At 41.2% G+C, this 16,994-nt stretch overlaps 1 protein-coding gene across 5 annotated transcripts in view; it reads right to left on the reverse strand.

The window, feature by feature from the left end:
* LOC122804909 (integrin beta-2-like) overlaps positions 1–16,994 on the reverse strand; it is a 1,526,426-nt gene that overhangs the window by 611,608 nt on the left and 897,824 nt on the right. For all 5 annotated transcript variants that reach the window (XM_044075116.1, XM_044075114.1, XM_044075112.1 and 2 more), the window contains one exon: positions 16,125–16,213. In XM_044075116.1, the coding sequence (XP_043931051.1) occupies positions 16,125–16,213 (89 nt within the window). The remainder of the gene's footprint in view (positions 1–16,124; positions 16,214–16,994) is intronic.

The following is a 16,994-nucleotide window of genomic DNA, read 5'->3' on the forward strand; positions in this document are numbered from 1 at the left end:
GGCAGAGCCCCTCACTGACTCTCTTCAAGAGAAATCTTGATGAGTGGATGGGAGATCGTAAGTTTACCCCAGGGGTCACATCTGTGTCACTGCTAGACAGGGGCACAGTAAACTAATTCTATTATATAAGGGGTCCTTCATTGTGTCACTACTAGACAGAGGCGCAGTATTCTAAATTTATTCTGTACATTTTTGTACCATTTCATGGGGTGGCAAAAGCCACATCACTATGGCTAGGCTTACAAATGCCCCAGGGCAGATAGCCTAGTACTAAACTATAAAACTATGAATAAATGTGGCAGTTGTACTAAAAATGGAATCAAGTTGTCAGTTGCACCTAACCCTCTGCTTCTGTACTCCAGACTTATACGCATATGTCATAACTTCCTTACTCAAGAATTCTGAATAAAGCCAATAATAATGGGGGTGGGTAAAGGTCAGTTTTTAAATATGACTTTAATTCACTTAAAAAAGTTAATAGAATAACAGGTTTTGCATCAACATACATTTTCTGTACAACAAGAAATATGAAACCGTAATGCCTGGCATTATTAAAAGATTATAATCCTCAGTGATTTATCAGAAAACCAGAAAAAAGGGACAGGGCAAAATATGAAGCAAAATCAGGGACATTCTGCAAAATTCTGAATGCTGACCCATCCAGTTCTTTTTCTTGTCTAGGTCTCATCAAGCGAATGCTTAGTTCAAATACTTCATGTGTCTATGACAAAAATATTTTTCTTATCCCTGTGCCACTTTCTGGTTATAGGCAAGATATCTCATAACCCTGGGAAAGAATATCCATGCTTCCTGATCTGTGTAGGTTCATTGGTTCATAGGTAGGTACTAGGCTATTGGCCCAAGGGCTTAAATAAGCCTAGCCATCAAGGTTCCCTGGCTTACGTCACCCAAGAAAGTTAATTTCCTGTGCCCCTGTTGAGCAGAGCCACAGAAGTGATCTCCAGGGTGTATTTTCTGTTTCCCATCAACTCATCAAGATTTTTCTTGAAGAGTGCTAATGAGGAACTTTGCTTGACATAGATGGGTAGCTTGTTCCAGAGTATGGGACGTCTCTGGGACAGGAATCTATTCCTCCACCATGTCCTGTTTATTGTGGTGACAAGGCTTAGGTCCCTAGACCATGTAGCTCAGAGGATTTGGGATTTCTTTAGGTGTAGCATGTCCAACAGCTCTGAGTTTGACATAGCTTTATATGTTAGGCAGAGATCTCCTCAAAGTAGGCCATATGCTACACAGTAAAGCTGGAGTTTTTTGAGACGGTCAGTGTAGGGCATTAGTTTGAGGCCAGTAATCCTCTTTGTGAGGTACTTCTGTGGCCTTTCCAGCTGCTGCAGATGTCTTGTGAGGTACATTCTAAAAGGGGCGTTGTACTTTATAATGGGTCTAATGAGTGCCGAGTAGAGGGGAACAATGACCTCTTTTTTTTCCTGGATGAGAACCATTTTGTGATGAGGTGTGCCACATAGGAGTGTAGCAGTAAATTGTGGTACAGAGGTAGTGACTGTCTATGTCATTGGTAACTCAAGTATCACTAGCTACTTGAATGGCTCAGAGCTTTCTCAGTAAGGGGAAATGAACAGTTAATGCACCTTCCTGACGGTAGGGAGAAATGTGTGAGAATTCTACTCTATGGTGGCTACTAGTGGAGGCTGAGAGTTAGGGCTCAAGATGACAGCAAGAAATGTATTTATTTATTGACATTTGTTTACTGGGAAAACCTGACTGGGTAGGAGCTCATTTTCAGCTGAGGCTTGGGGAGAGAAGCTCCAAAGTATTGCAAAACATTTTAAGAATAATAATTCTACATCTGTAAAAAAATAATAGTAAAAAAGATGTTCCTGGAACCATGAATAGTAAAAAGTATGTTTAATTAGCAACTTGGTGGATAACCAATTAAACATACTTTGTATGGTTCATGGTTCCAGGTACATCTTTTTTACTATTCTTTGGATTACCTTATTTGTACCTGACTTGTCACCACACTGATACAGATTTTTTTTTATCATTTTGTCTTTAAAAATAATACAAAAAGCAACACTGGTTAAGCGTATATATATATATATATATATATATATATATATATATATATATATATATATATTAGTTATCTGAAAATGATCTAATAGTTAGAGACGTTTTAGCCAGGTTATTGAGAAATTCAAGGTAAGTTAGTATAATACAAACAGGAATTGCAATACAAAGTGAGAGAAAAGCAGGCTTATGGTATATTTAGAGAGAAAGCCAGGGGAGATAAATTGATACAAGTAAGGAAATGAGTGAAGAAGGGAGAGTAAGGAGATGTAAGGTATGAATATTTATTTGTTCACATTTAGGGATATAGTTTATCCTGGTGATGAGCAGGAATAAAGCCAGCTTTTGGCTAGGAAGTCTTTCAGAATGGTTTGAAGGATGGGAGGGAGGGTATTGACATGATGGATAGAGATAAAGAGTTCCAGGCTTTAGCAACATAGTACAAGTACAGACAATGGCCAGCAGATTTGATAGGTTTGTACACAGACAGGAGTTTTAGATCACTGGATAGTAATGCCCAATTAGGAACATAGTTGTGTAGAATATTATTTAGTGCTGGACAAGCAGATAGAATCTGGTTAATTTTATACATGGTAAGAAGCTGTGTGTATGTTAGTTGATGGGGTAGTTAACACCTTCCTAATAATTATCAATTAATACTAACAGGATAGTATTGCATGGAGGGCACTCACCTACACTGTGCAAGGCTCTATTATATACTATCTATAGACTGCAAGAATGATAGCAGGCAGGTGATCTGTATATGTTCTTAATGTTTTAAATTACTTTGCGTGTGTTTTTGCCATAATCTCAGCTATATTGATATAAATGCACAATTATAACTTACATTATGAACTTAACATAATTAACCATTCTAACTGCTTGAGCTATTTATTGTGCCTATTCTATGGCTTGTCTGCACTATAGCTTCTATGCCTGCTTGCTTTCTGCATCGAGCAATGTTAATGATCCTGGTGATTTCCAATTAACATGTTAGGCGACTAAATTTTAGATCACTAATATGTGAACTTATATATAATATTCATGCTGAGTTGAGCTGCTTTTTGTTAATAATGAATGCATGCTGGCATCGCTGAGGTGCATAACTGACTTCTCTACAACTTTTTTTTTTTTTGCTAAAGCTGTGTACTTCTAGCCAGCCATGTTATTCTGTTGAAGCTTTTTCAGTGGGTCTCCAGTGAATGATCCAGTCAACTAAATATTGACAGGAAAAACAGAACACTTGCTTTGCCACCCTCCTGGTAGCTGTCTGTTTCTGCTATCAATATCCAGTAACTCCTTAGGAATCAACAGCAAAAATAGCTGTGCCCATCATTGGTTTATATACTGATAGAAAACAATTTTCTAGGCAAAAGAAAACATCCACTGCAGTATATCTTAAGTAACTAGGCCCAAACAATTCCAGACAGCCACATGTAGTGCTGGATTGGGATGGGACTCATGTAATAGAATATTAACAATCTACTTTTTTCCCACCAGTGGACCCTGAGAAATTGTTTAAAGGCTTTAAGACTTTATTAGCTGCAAACATCTAAAGCTGTGGACTGAAGAACAATTTGCTAACTAGAGTAGATCAATTATCCTGGTCGACCATTTTCAGGCTCTGCTGATGGTACAAATTTGTATTCATTTATCACAAAATGCTTACAAACATTCAGTTTAGATACAAAGCTGAACAAGTATCATCATATAATAGGCTACAATAAAAGTCTTGTGAATGTGTAGTCTGGATAAAAAGCTAAGCATACATTGTTATTGTACACTTATTTTATATGCAAGGTAGTGTGGGGAAAGTTGACTAAAGGTGTCAGAACATTTATCTGTACATTGACAGAACAGGAATGTAGAAAATGTGTCCGAGATGGTAAAGAAAAGAGTTGGGGGTGAAGCGGAGAGTTAGAATGGGGTAAGATGGTGCGATAGTTATATTTTTATGAGAAAAAGAAAGGAAGAGTAGAAAAGATAGAGGAGAAATGAATATTTTACAGTGGAAATAATTATAATTCATCAGTAGGAGGTGATTGTTAAAAAGTGTTTCTTTGTATGGATTGGAGAGAGGATATATATTATGGACAGACAAAAGATCCCACAGCTACTGTATTAGAACAAGTTACATAGTATAACAGCTAGATAATGAATGAATGAATTAACCAATATTTACTTTTAATTATGGCCCATTAAATCCTAAGGAGATGAATACATTGGGAGACTAGCTACTTATTCTACTGTATTCTACCGTATTACTAACTCTTAAATCGTTTTTCGGTTGTGCACTTGCCTTGCTTCATTTAAAAAGTTTTAAATTACTAATTTTGTAGAGTTTTAATTGCAGTTACTGTTTAGGACTACATACTCAAGTGTGTTAGCCTTTTCTGTGTTTATTTACTGTATTATTGCATTGTTTAGCCTGTTTTAACCAAGAAAAAAAAAATACTATCTTGTTTGCTCGTTTCCCAACTTTCCTAGCCAGTATAGTCCAGATCCCAGGCTTTGCTTGTCTCAGGACTTTATTTTTTGTGTTCAGAGCTGTCCAGACCTTGCTGTGGTAGAGGGAAGTCCTACTGCTTACTAGTGGGAGTAGTGAGCATTGTACTGCCTGTCTAACACTAGAGGAGTGGTTTCCAGCTCTGAAATTGTAATTTTATTAGCCTTTTTGGACTGATTTCTATCCCTTTCAACTTTCTGGCTTAAAAACGCATGTGTTTGCACATTTTTCGCATCGTGCAGCACCGCAGGGCTACAATTAAACTATTCCAGGTGCCAGAAAGTGTGTTCTTCAAATGTTCCCTTAAAACTAGCTGGTTTCTCAGTAGTAGCACTAAAATCTAAACCCCTGTGACTAGCACTTGCTCTAGAACCAGCTGGTAAGCACTAGGAAGCCTGAAACTGTTACAAGCACTCAACTCTCCTTGTCAATAAGGAGAAATTAATCGTAGGCACTAAACAGCCTATAACTGCAAAGTACCTTGCAAAGGTATGGGAAAACAGCTTTTGTACTTTACAAAAAAAGCACCTAACAGGCATGTCCAAGGGTCAGCTTCCGGTGATTTCTCCTGTCCACCTGGTGAATCTGGGCATACTGGGGCAATGCGGCAACTGCCTCATTTACACAGACAACCCTCTCCTCCTACCACCCAACACTACAACCTGCAAGAGATGCACTTACATAGCCAAACTGGAAGCAAAGCTCTCCGGCCAAGATTGTGCTAGACAGTCAAGAGGAGAAGGTTAACACCTGCAATACACCTCAAGCAACTCATAGCCCCTCAAAACCCACACCATCAACACCCACACATAGCAACACTAAACCCACATATGCGGAGGCCCTTAACATTAACCTGCCCAAGCAACAAGGACCTCCAAAGCTGAAACACAAACACCAGTCACAAGCAAATTGACACATAGCTCACAACACCAGTGTGCCACCCAACAATAGCCAATAAGGCAAAACAACGTACCCAGCACACTAGTCATAGGTGACTCTATAGTAAGGCACACTGATGTCCCACTCACCAGGCTAAACAAGGAGAAGATTACTGTCAGCTGCCTGTCGGGTGCCAGGATCCGCCACCTAACCCACGCACTCAGGTCAACGCCACAAGTACAAATATGACTGTCATTGTCCATGTTGGTGTGAATGACCTGAGACATACCTCCCTGGACTACATGAAAAGAGACATGGAAGAGCTCTCCGATCTTGTAGCCCAGGCAGGTATGACCCTAGCCCTGAGTAGCATTCTGCCATCACCCAGAATGATACCGCAGTACAAGGACAAAATGATTGACTTCAACAATTGGCTAAGCTTCTGGTGTCATTCTAAGGGGGTCCAGTATCTGTCTGTTTGGGATGGCATGGTCGACAGACCATGATGCTTTGCCACAGATGGCCTGCACCTGTCACCCCTGGGATTCCGAATACTGGCTAAGGCTCTTGCTGCCCCTATAGTGCCTTTTTTAGGCAGGGTTCAAATAACAAATTCACCACCATAACAGGAACAGGCAAGCAAAAACTGAGGGTAATGCTACTCAATGCTAGAAATCTAAATCTCAAAATGCACTCACTTGAGGCACTCCTTAAAATGGAGAACATTGATATCTGTGCAGTGACTGAGACCTGGTTCAAGGCTCCAGAGAGTACCCCTGCACTACCAGGCTATAACTCATACCACACTTTTTGGCCATGTAACTTGGACCGAAACACCAAAGGCGGAGGTGTGTCCATATTCATTAAGGATATCCACACCTCCAGGCTAGTTGCTCAGCATAATGCATCCGAGGTTATCCAAGTGCAACTAACTCTGGGCAAAACTGCAATCCATATTCTAGCTTGCTATAGATCCCCCACCATGCCCCAGGTTTCCCAGTCCTCTTTTCTTGATGTACTAGAAAATATTAGGGTTCAACCAAACACTCTAATAATGGGTGACTTCAACTGCCCCACCATTAACTGGGAAAACTACTCGTGTACCAACTCCTTAGCTCAACACTTTCAGGAATTCATAAACTTCAATGGCCTAGATCAACTTAAACACACCCCCACCAGGGGCAACAATATCCTAGACCTAGTCATTACCAGCATGAGTGACCAGTGTTCCACACCTGAAGTCAACTCCTCGTTGGTCCGATCCGGCCATAAGCTTATCACCCTTGATATCCACATCCTGCCCCCACCCCACATTAAGGAAACCACAGTAAAATTTTCTCCAAAGCCAACTTCATGCTTCTTAAGACAGAAGTGGTGAACGTCATGACATCCATGCAGATGGACAATACAGTTACAACTGCTGAATCCTACACAAATGCACTCTATAAGCACTTACACGAGTGCATGGATTGTGCTATCCCAAACAGAACCAAGACGCTATCCTCCAAATAAAGGAAGCCAATCTGGTGGTCCCCTGCCATAAACAAACTGTACAACAGAAGGAAGAAACTGTTGCAAAGGAGAGTAAAATCCCATGAGTGGAGGAGCTCCCTGGTCAGCCTCAGTAAGAAGCTGAGATCTTTTATTAGATCCTCCAAAGCTAGCTACGAAAACAAAATCACCACTAAATCCAAGGACAACCACAAAGCATTCTATAGCTATGTCAAGAATCTCGATGGCAACACCCAGATCTGCTCTGAGTTACAGCACAAAGGCACAAAAATTACAGAATCAACTGATATTGCCAACATCCTGGCAGAATAGGTTCAGTGCTAACTTTACCCCCCTCTCACCCCCTAAAGGGCCCATATCTATACAGGAAGAATGCAGAGTCCCTGTAATCACAACTACTCAGGTAAAAGATGCACTCTCTAAAGCCAAAAACACAGCATTCATGGGATCGGACAACATCCCAGGCTGCATTTTACATGAACTTCAGAACTAACTGGCTCCCCACTTAAGCACCATGTTCAATACTAGCCTCGCATCAGGCTTTGTGCCCACTGAATGGCACATAGCAACAGTTATCCCACTCCACAAAGGGGGAGCCACCACTGATCCTGGGAACTATTGACCTATTAGCCTGACAAGCCTGGTCTGCAAGGCCATGGAATGTATCATCATGGAACTCATAAACAAAGACATTGGTAACTTCCAAACTCTGGATCCCACCAAGTTCGGGTTTGTGAAAGGCAGATCACGCCTCCTGAACCTGATCAACTTCTTTGAGGCAGTCACCAAAGCCATGGATGAGGGTAAGGTGGTTCACACAACCTGTCTTGACCTTGCCAAGGCTTTCAACACCATCCCCCATTGAGGAATTATAGCTAAACTCACTAAACTAGGTATAAATCCCTATGTCACTAGATGGGTTGCCAACTGGCTCACTGACAGAACCCACACTGTAAAAGTTGCAGACTCCAAATTTGACCTCAAAGCAGTGACAAGTGGAGTACCATAGGGTTCAGTCCTGGGACCTCTCCTGTTTGGTATCTACCTCTCTGGAGTACCATAGGATTCAGTCCTGGGACCTCTCCTGTTTGGTATCTACTTCTCTGAAGTACAGGCTAACACAGAAGGCCTCTGGCTAACGAAGTTCGCAGATGACTGCAAACTAGGAGCCATAATTAAGTCCCCAAATGATGTGGACATCCTACAGAAGGACCTTACTGAGACAGATGCCTGGTGTCAGAGCCATGGCCTCAAGCTCAATGCCAAAAAGTGCAGTGTCATCCCCTTTGGTAAAAACTCTGTACCCATGAACTACCACATAGTCAGCAATCTACTTAACACCAAATGCGTGATAAGAGACCTTGGGACCCAGGTGGACAGTAGTCTCTCCTTTGATAGTCACATCGCCACAGTAGTCAGGAAGTCCTTCTACATGGCACACTTCATCGTAAAAGGGTTCTCATCCAGGAAAAAAGAGGTCATTGTTCCCCTCTACTCGTCACTCATTAGACCCATTATAGAGTATAATGCCCCTTTTGGAATGTACCTCACAAGATATCTGCAGCAGCAGGACAGGCCACAGAAGTACCTCACAAAGAGGATTACTGGCCTCAAACTAATGCCCTACACTGACCGTCTCAAAAAGCTCAGCTTTACTCCATGGCATATCGCCTACTCCGAGGTGATCTTTGCCTAACATATAAAGCTATGTCAAACCCAGATCTGTTGGACATGCTACACCTAATGAAATCCCAGTCGCTCCAAGCTACACACTCTAGGGACCTAAACCTTGTCACCAAAATAAACAGAACATGCTGGAGGGATAGATTCCTGTCCCAGAGACTTCCTATACTCTGGAACAAGCTACCCATCTATGTCAAGTAAAGTTCTTCATTAGCACTCTTCAAGAAAAATCTTAATGAGTGGATGGGAAACAGCAAATACACCCTGGGGATCACATCTGTGTCTCTGCTTGACAGTGGCACAGCAAAATACCTTTCTTGGGTGGCATAAGCCATGGAACCTTGCTGGCTAGGCTTATGTAGGCCCTTGGGCCGATAGCCTAGTACCTACCTACGAACCTATGAACAATGCACCCTGCTGGAATGAAAAGAAATGCACATGTATTATTGTACCTGAATTAAATGTATATGTTTTAATAGAGGATACTGGGACAGCAGAGATTAACCAGCTAGCTTACTTTAAAAAAATAAGGGAAATGTAAATGAGCTGTTAAATGGCACCACACAGTGCTGAATAGGACTGGAGATGGTGGGTCTGGAACAAAGCTTTGTTCATTAGCTCAGTAAAAAGAGGGGAAGGCACAGGCACTGCCATAAACATTTAGATGTGTATTGTAGCCATCTATGCTAAATTCCTGTCTCAGATTCAAAGGGGGATACTGTGAGAACCTAGCATCAGGTGACCAGATAAGTTCATTCTGCAAGCCATCTTGGATATTATATTTTACAGGAAATAATCTTTGAGTATTGAGTATTCTGTTTTGGAGATCCTGACTAGAAGGACTGCTCATGTATTTCATTGTGCCTTGCTGTATCAAGTAAGTTATTAGAGAATAGTAATTCTTCTAGATTCAGTCAGGAAAATACTGAAGCTTAGTTTAGAGATTGTTTTTCTTTATTTGTATGAGTCTGTCCATCAATGTTATATTCAATATTTCCTGTGCTTTGAGCTCTATGGTTTACTGTAAATATATACTTAGTATTTTCCTGATCTTTTATTATTTATTATTAAACTTTTCATTGTGACTGGTCCTTTTTTAGAAAATATTTAAGCTTTGAGAGTATTTGCACATATTTATTTGGTGATAACCTTGGCCAATCCTGAAAGCCTTGCTGTTTGATCAACATTACCATTTGTATTAATAATAACTTCACTCAGCATAATTGTATACCCTTTTAGGAGCCTTATAGTAACTGACTGGTGGCAGTGAATCTACCTTATAGTCTGGGCAAAGTTGTTAGAGTGGGTAATCTGTGCCAGCCTTTCCCAGGTGTGTGTGTGTGTGTGTGTGTGTGTGTGTGTGTGTGTGTGTGTGTGTGTGTGTGTGTGTGTGTGTGTGTGTGTGAACCTCTTTGGTCAGGGACATGAAGCACTGATTTCACAGTGCCAATGGGCAGCCTTATTTCACACTGAGCTAATCGAAGGAAGGACACTGAGCAAACTCGGATCTATGATATATAAAATTAAATATCCTGTTTTTTTGCTTATTTTTTCGAGTTATTTATAGCACTTTGTGTACTGTATATTTTTCTAGCTAATTTCACTGTGTGTGAGATATTAACTGGAAATTGTCCACTTTTATTAAGCATCTGTTGGGTTGTTTCATTCTGATAACTTGTGTGCAGTTAAAAGCTTTCTCTAGAGGCTCCTTTAGCTGTTTAAAACTTTCATTTAAAGGCTCACTGCTGCTTTTCTGCTGTGAAAAACATTTCTGCAGTTTGTTTCTAAGTAGTGTGGATATTTGTAGCATTGTCCATATTCAGGCTTGTGTTTGGGCCTATTGTTTGTGGAGGCTGTGTATCTGAGCAAATAGTTGGTGGCTTTGCAGTTGCCCGCCGCTACTGTAAATTTGATCTGGGACCCTCCTCCCAGTCTAGTGTCATTACCTCATTCTACATAATATAGGGAGAACATTTGAGAAGGCCAATCAGCTTAGTTTCTGCTCCTCCTTTCTCTCTTTCCACTTAAAAAAAAAAACATTTCTAAACTTGTTTCCTGCCTTTCCTGTGGGTAGTCTAGTCTGGATACAAATTTGCTGTGTCCAGGACTATTTGTGGGCTTCTAAGCCCCCAAGCCTTTCTGTGTTGGAGGGAAGCCTTCTAGCTTAATTTTGTTTCTTAGAACTAGCCATTTTTTTGTTTCAGCACTCAAGTCTGTTTCTTTGAGCTCAGCACTTGTTCAGAACTTATTGTAAGAACTAAATAAGCTACAAATTACAACACTCAACTTTCCTCACTGTCTAGAGGAAAACAGTTTATAGTACTTAACAAATAAGCACCAATCCAGGCATGTCTAAGGGTCAGCTCCCAGTGTTTTCTCCTGTCTACCTGATGAATCTGGGCATCTTGGGGCAATGCAGCAATTGCCTCATGTACACAGACAACCCTCTCCTCCTACCACCCAACACTATAACCTGTGAGAGATGCACTTATATAGCCAAACTGGAAACAAAGTTCTCTTCACCAAATCTGGACTAGACAGTCAAGAGGAGAAGGTAAACACTTGCACCACACCACACTCAGCACATAGTCCCTCAAAACCTACACCACCAAAACACACACATAGAAACACAAAACACACACCTACATTCACAGAGGCTCTCAGTAAAAACCTGCCCAAGCAACAGGGACCTCCAAAGCAGAAACACAAGCAACCTCCACCCCCCAACACAACCCAAATGACACATAGCCTACAAACTCAGTGTGCCACTCAACCACAGCCCATAAGACATAACAACGTACCCAACACTCTAGTCATAGGTGACTCTATAGTCAGGCACACTGATGTTCCACTCACCAGGCTAAACAAGGAGAAATTTACTGTCAGCTGCCTGCCAGGTGCCAGGATCTGCCACATAACACATGCACTCAGGTCACTCCACAACAAGTACAAATATGACTCTGTCATTGTCCATGTTGGTGTGAATGACCTGAGATGTACCTCCCTGGACTACATGAAAAGGGACATGGAGGAGCTGTCCGATCTTGTAGCCCAGGCAGGTATGACCCTAGCCCTGAGTAGCATCATGCCATCACCCAGAATGATACCACAGTACAAAGACAAAATGATTGACTTCAACAATTGGCTAAGCTTCTGGTGTCATTCTAAGGGGATCCAGTATCTGTCTGCCTGGGATGACATGATTGATAAACCACGATGTTTTGCCAGAGATGGCCTGCACCTGTCACCCCTGGGATTCCAGGTATTGGTTAAGGCTTCAGCCCCCCCTATAGTGCCTTTTTTAGGCAAGGTTCAATTGACAAATTCACCACCATAACAGGTACAGGTAAGAAGAATCTGAGGGTATTGCTACTCAATGCTAGAAGTCTAAACCTCAAAATACACTCACTCGAGGCACTCCTTAAAATTGAGAACATCAAAATCTGTGCAGTGACATAGACCTGGTTCAAGGCTCCAGGGAGTACCCCTGCATTACCGGGCTATAATTCATACCACACCTTTCGGCCAACTAACCTGGACCGAAACACTAAAGGCGGAGGTGTGTCCATATTCATTAAGGATATCCACACCTCCAGGCTAGTTGCTCAGCATAATGCATCCAAGATTATCCAAGTGCAACTAACTCTGGGCAAGACTGCAATCCAAATTGTAGCTTGCTACAGATCCCTCACCATGCCCCAGGATTCCCACTCCTCATTTCTTGATACACTGGAAAATATTAGGGTACAACCTAACACCCTAATAATGGGTGATTTCAACTACCCTGCCATTAACTGGGAAAACTACTCATGTACCAACTCTTGTCCTCAACAATTTCTGGAATTCATAAATTCCAGTGCCTTGGGTCAACTTATCCACACCCCCATCAGGGGCAGCAATATCCTAGACCTGGTCATTACCAACATAGGTAACCAGTGCTCCACACCAGAGGTCAATTCCTCGTTGGTCAGATCCGACCACAAGCTAATCACCCTAGACATCCACATTCCTCCCCACCCCCCATTAGGGAAACCACAGTAAAAAATTTCTCCAAAGCCAACTTCACGCTTCTTAAGACAGAAGTGGCAAACTTCACAACACCCATGCTGATGGACAATAGAGTTATGACTGCTGAATCCTTCACAAATGCACTTCATAAGCACTTAGACGAGTGCATGGATCATGCAATCCCTAACAGAACCAAGATGCTATCCTCCAAAAAAAGGAAGCCAATCTGGTGGTCCCCTGTCATAAACAAACTACAACAGAAGAAAGAAACTGTTTCAAAAAAGAGTAAAATCCCATGACTGGAGAAACTCCCTGGTCAGCCTCAGTAAGAAGCTGAGATCCCTCATAAAATCCTCCAAAGCTAGTTATGAAAACAAAATCGCTACTGACTCTAAAGACAACCACAAAGCATTCTGTAGATATGTCAAGAATCTCAGTGGCAACAGTCAGATCTGCTCTGAGTTACAGCACAATGGCACTAAATATACAGAACCAACTGATATTGCCAACATCCTGGCAGATAGGTTCAGTGCTAACTTTACCCCTCTGTCATTCCTTAAAGGGCCCATCTCTATACCAGAAGAATGCAAAGTTCCTGTAATCACGGCTGCACAGGTAAAAAACACACTATCCAAAGCCAAGAACACAGCATCCATGGGACCTGACAACATCCCAGGCTGTGTTCTACATGAACTACAGAATAAACTGGCACCCTACCTAAGTACCATGTTCAATCATAGCCTCACCTCAGGCTTTGTGCCCACTGAATGGCACAAAGTGACAGTTATCTCACTCCACAAAGGGGGAGCCACCACAGACCCCAGAAACTACCGCCCCATTAGCCTAATTAGCCTGGTCTGCAAGGCTATGGAACGTATCATCATGGAACTTATAAACAATGACATTGTTACTCTCCAAACTCAGGACCCCACTCAGTTTGGGTTTGTAAAAGGCAGATCATGTCTTCTAAACCTGGCAGACTTCTTTGAAGCAGTCAATAAAGCCGTAGATGAGGGTAAGGCGGTTCACACAGCCTATCTAGATCTCGCCAAGGCTTTCGACACCATCCCTCACTCTGGAATTATAGATAAACTCACTAAACTAGGTATAAATCCCCTATGTCACAAGATGGGTTGCCAACTGGCTCACTGACAGAACCAACACTGTGAAAGTAGCAGACTCCATATACATCTTCAGACCAGTGACAAGCGGAGTACCACAAGGTTCAGTCCTGGATCCTCTCCTGTTTGGTATCTACTTCTCTGAAGTACAGGCTAACACAGAAGGTCTTTGGCTAATAAAGTTCGCAGATGACTGCAAACTAGGAGCCATAATCAAAACTCCAAAAGATGTGGACATCCTACAAAAGGGCCTCGCTGAGACAGATGCCATGTTTCAAAGCCATGGCCTCAAGCTCAATGCCAAAAAGTGCATTGTCATCCCTTTTGGTAAAAACTCTGTACCCATGAACTACCACATAGGCGGTAGTCTACTTAACACTGAAAGTGTGATAAGAGACCTTGGGACACAGGTGGACGGTAGTCTCTCCTTTGATAATCACATTGCCACAATAGTCAGGAAATCCTTCTACGTGGCACACCTCATCACAAAAGGTTTCTCATCCAGGAAAAAAGAGGTCATTGTTCCCCTCTACTCATTACTCATTAGACCCATTATAGAGTACAGTGCCCCTTTTGGTATGTACCTCACAAGACATCTACAACAACTGGAAAGGCCACAGAAATACCTCACAAAGACGATTACCAGCCTCAAACAGATATCCTACGCAGACCGTTTCAAAAAACTGCAGCTTTACTCCATCGCATATCGCCTACTCAGAGGCGATCTCTACCTAACACACAAAGCTATGTCAAACCCAGAGCCTTTAGACATGCTCCACTTAAAGAAATTCCAATCCTTACGAGCTACACGCTCTAGGGACTTAAACCTTGTCACCACAATAAACAAAACATGCTGGAGGGATAGATTTCTGTCCCAGAGACTTCCCATGCTATGCAACAAACTACCTATCTATTTCAAACAAAGCTCCTCATTAGCACTCTTCAAGAAGAATCTTGATGATTGGATGGGAGATAGGAAATTCACCCCGGGGATCACTTCTGTGGCTCTGCTCGACAGTGGCACAGGAGAATAATTTTCTTGGGTTGCGAAAGCCAGGGTACCTTTTGGCTAGGCTTATATAGGCCATAGAGCCAATAGCCTAGTACCTACCTATGAACCTATGAACTTATTGGGGACCTGGGGAGAGACAGATAGAGACCCCCAACCCCGGGCTGTGTATGTGCCCTGTATGCTCTTAAGGGAAATTGTGCTTGATGCAGAGAGGTCTAGAAATACTTAGTGCATCCATTTGTATTTTAAATGCACATTTCACTCCAGTGTCAGTGATGAGGATCCAGGCTCCTTGATTACTGGCCCAGAGTGGAGATGTCAGACAAGGCACAGAGCTTTCATAATAAATTGAGTTTTTGGATGTTTGTTTTTTATTTATATATATATATATATATATATATATATATATATATATATATATATATATATATTTATTTATTTATTATAGTCTAATGATACACCCAGGAAGGTTGAGACTGATGTATTAGTAAAGGAGACCAACAGCCAATAATACAATGATCAGCACACTTACGCTATCAATGAGGAGCTTTAGAAACATATTTGTTTTTCAAATTCACTAATCTGCACAGTTAAAAGAGAAAGCAAATTTGTATAACCTGATAAATGACAATAATTTCACACTGATAATGCGTATGCATGCATGTGTTTTTGTGTCTGTGTGTGTGTGTTTGTGTGTATGCATATGTGTGTGTGTGTGTGTGTGTGTGTTTGTTCAGTGCTATGAGGTATTGGTTATTTTCCCTTTTGTTGTTAAGTAAATTTACTGGGAAATTTTACAACAAAGCTGAGAATTGTTCTTTGCAAGTAGATAATGTTCCCTTAGGAATAGAGTACATATGTATCTGTCAGGAAAGAACAAAAGCCATTATGCTGGAAACCTGCAATCAGAATTACAAATTATGACAACCAACATTTAAAATGATATGTTTAAAAAGATCTTTGGGGTGCGATGAGTAATGCCTTCATGCTGCACTGTTACTGCTGTTGTTACTGAGGTAGCAAAGTGGGTGTTTTGCAAATGCTTGGAAGCTTTCCTGAATGTGTACTATATCTCAGTAATCCAGGCATTTCTACCATGCCATGTTGTCTAACTATGGAATCAGATAAGTACCTAATGATAAATTGCTTTTGCATGAAAAATATGTAGTGATGATTCTGTCAGAAATGGTACATTATATAGGATTTGATAACTGTGCTGTCCAGAACTAATTTTCAGTCACAAAAGTCGATTCGTACTCTGGATTTGCAGGCAGTCTTGTGCTCCTTCCACCAAAAATAACAATAATAATATGCACATGAATGTACGCAAAAATATGGCAATTCTTCCTACCTGTTTCTTACACCAGGCACACCCTGGCCCAGACTTGATGCATTCCTCACAGTTAGTCACTTTGTATTTGGCACACTCTTCAGCAAGAACTGCATAAAGGAATAAAAAAGGCCAACTTCAGACAAAAGAGAAAGGAGCAATTAAAAAAACAATTCCATTCTAATATTAATGAAGACAGTAAGATATAATCACACTGGTTACATTTCACCAAGACAGCTTGGTCATTACCAGAACAGATATAAATGAGTATAATCTTTATTTGATACTGCATGATGCTTTTGGATAATGATCGAGAAGAGGAAGCTGTATGCAATATGCAGTAGACAATTAACCTTCACTTGTCACCCCAGTGTCAGCCCAGCACTTAGTAAAGAGCGGGGTGCAGCTTAGCCCAGGTCACTTATATGAAGGTAAGAATCACCCTCAAATGCAGCTGTTGACATGCTTCAGTAAACACATGAGCATCTCTGGCATTTTGGTCATGATAACACTGGAGAGAAAATTTGCAGGAAAGTCCTAACCTATAATAGATGACCACTAATCCACTACACATTTACAAGTTTAGTTATTTACAATTTTACTTCGGATGCTCCTAATTTTTCCAGTGGTATAGAATTATCATTACCTAGAATCTATGTAAGATGATACTATTAGAAGGACAAAAGTAGAAGTAAAATGGGACCACCATGATTAGGACAAATGCTAAAAAATATTCAGTCCTACTCACACTCATTTATGTGCTCTTTTTGTTCTTTTTCGTAACAATTTTTACCCGCTCTAATCTTAGACCATCTCCAGGGTGCTTTAGCTTCACTCCAACAGTTGATTTGTAAACATTGTGTTCTTTTCTTCAGTAGATGAAGTATGAAA

The sequence above is a fragment of the Protopterus annectens genome, chromosome 6.part0 (assembly GCF_019279795.1).
Source record: "Protopterus annectens isolate FY-2018-M chromosome 6.part0, PAN1.0, whole genome shotgun sequence".
In the NCBI taxonomy this organism is placed as follows: domain Eukaryota; kingdom Metazoa; phylum Chordata; order Ceratodontiformes; family Protopteridae; genus Protopterus; species Protopterus annectens.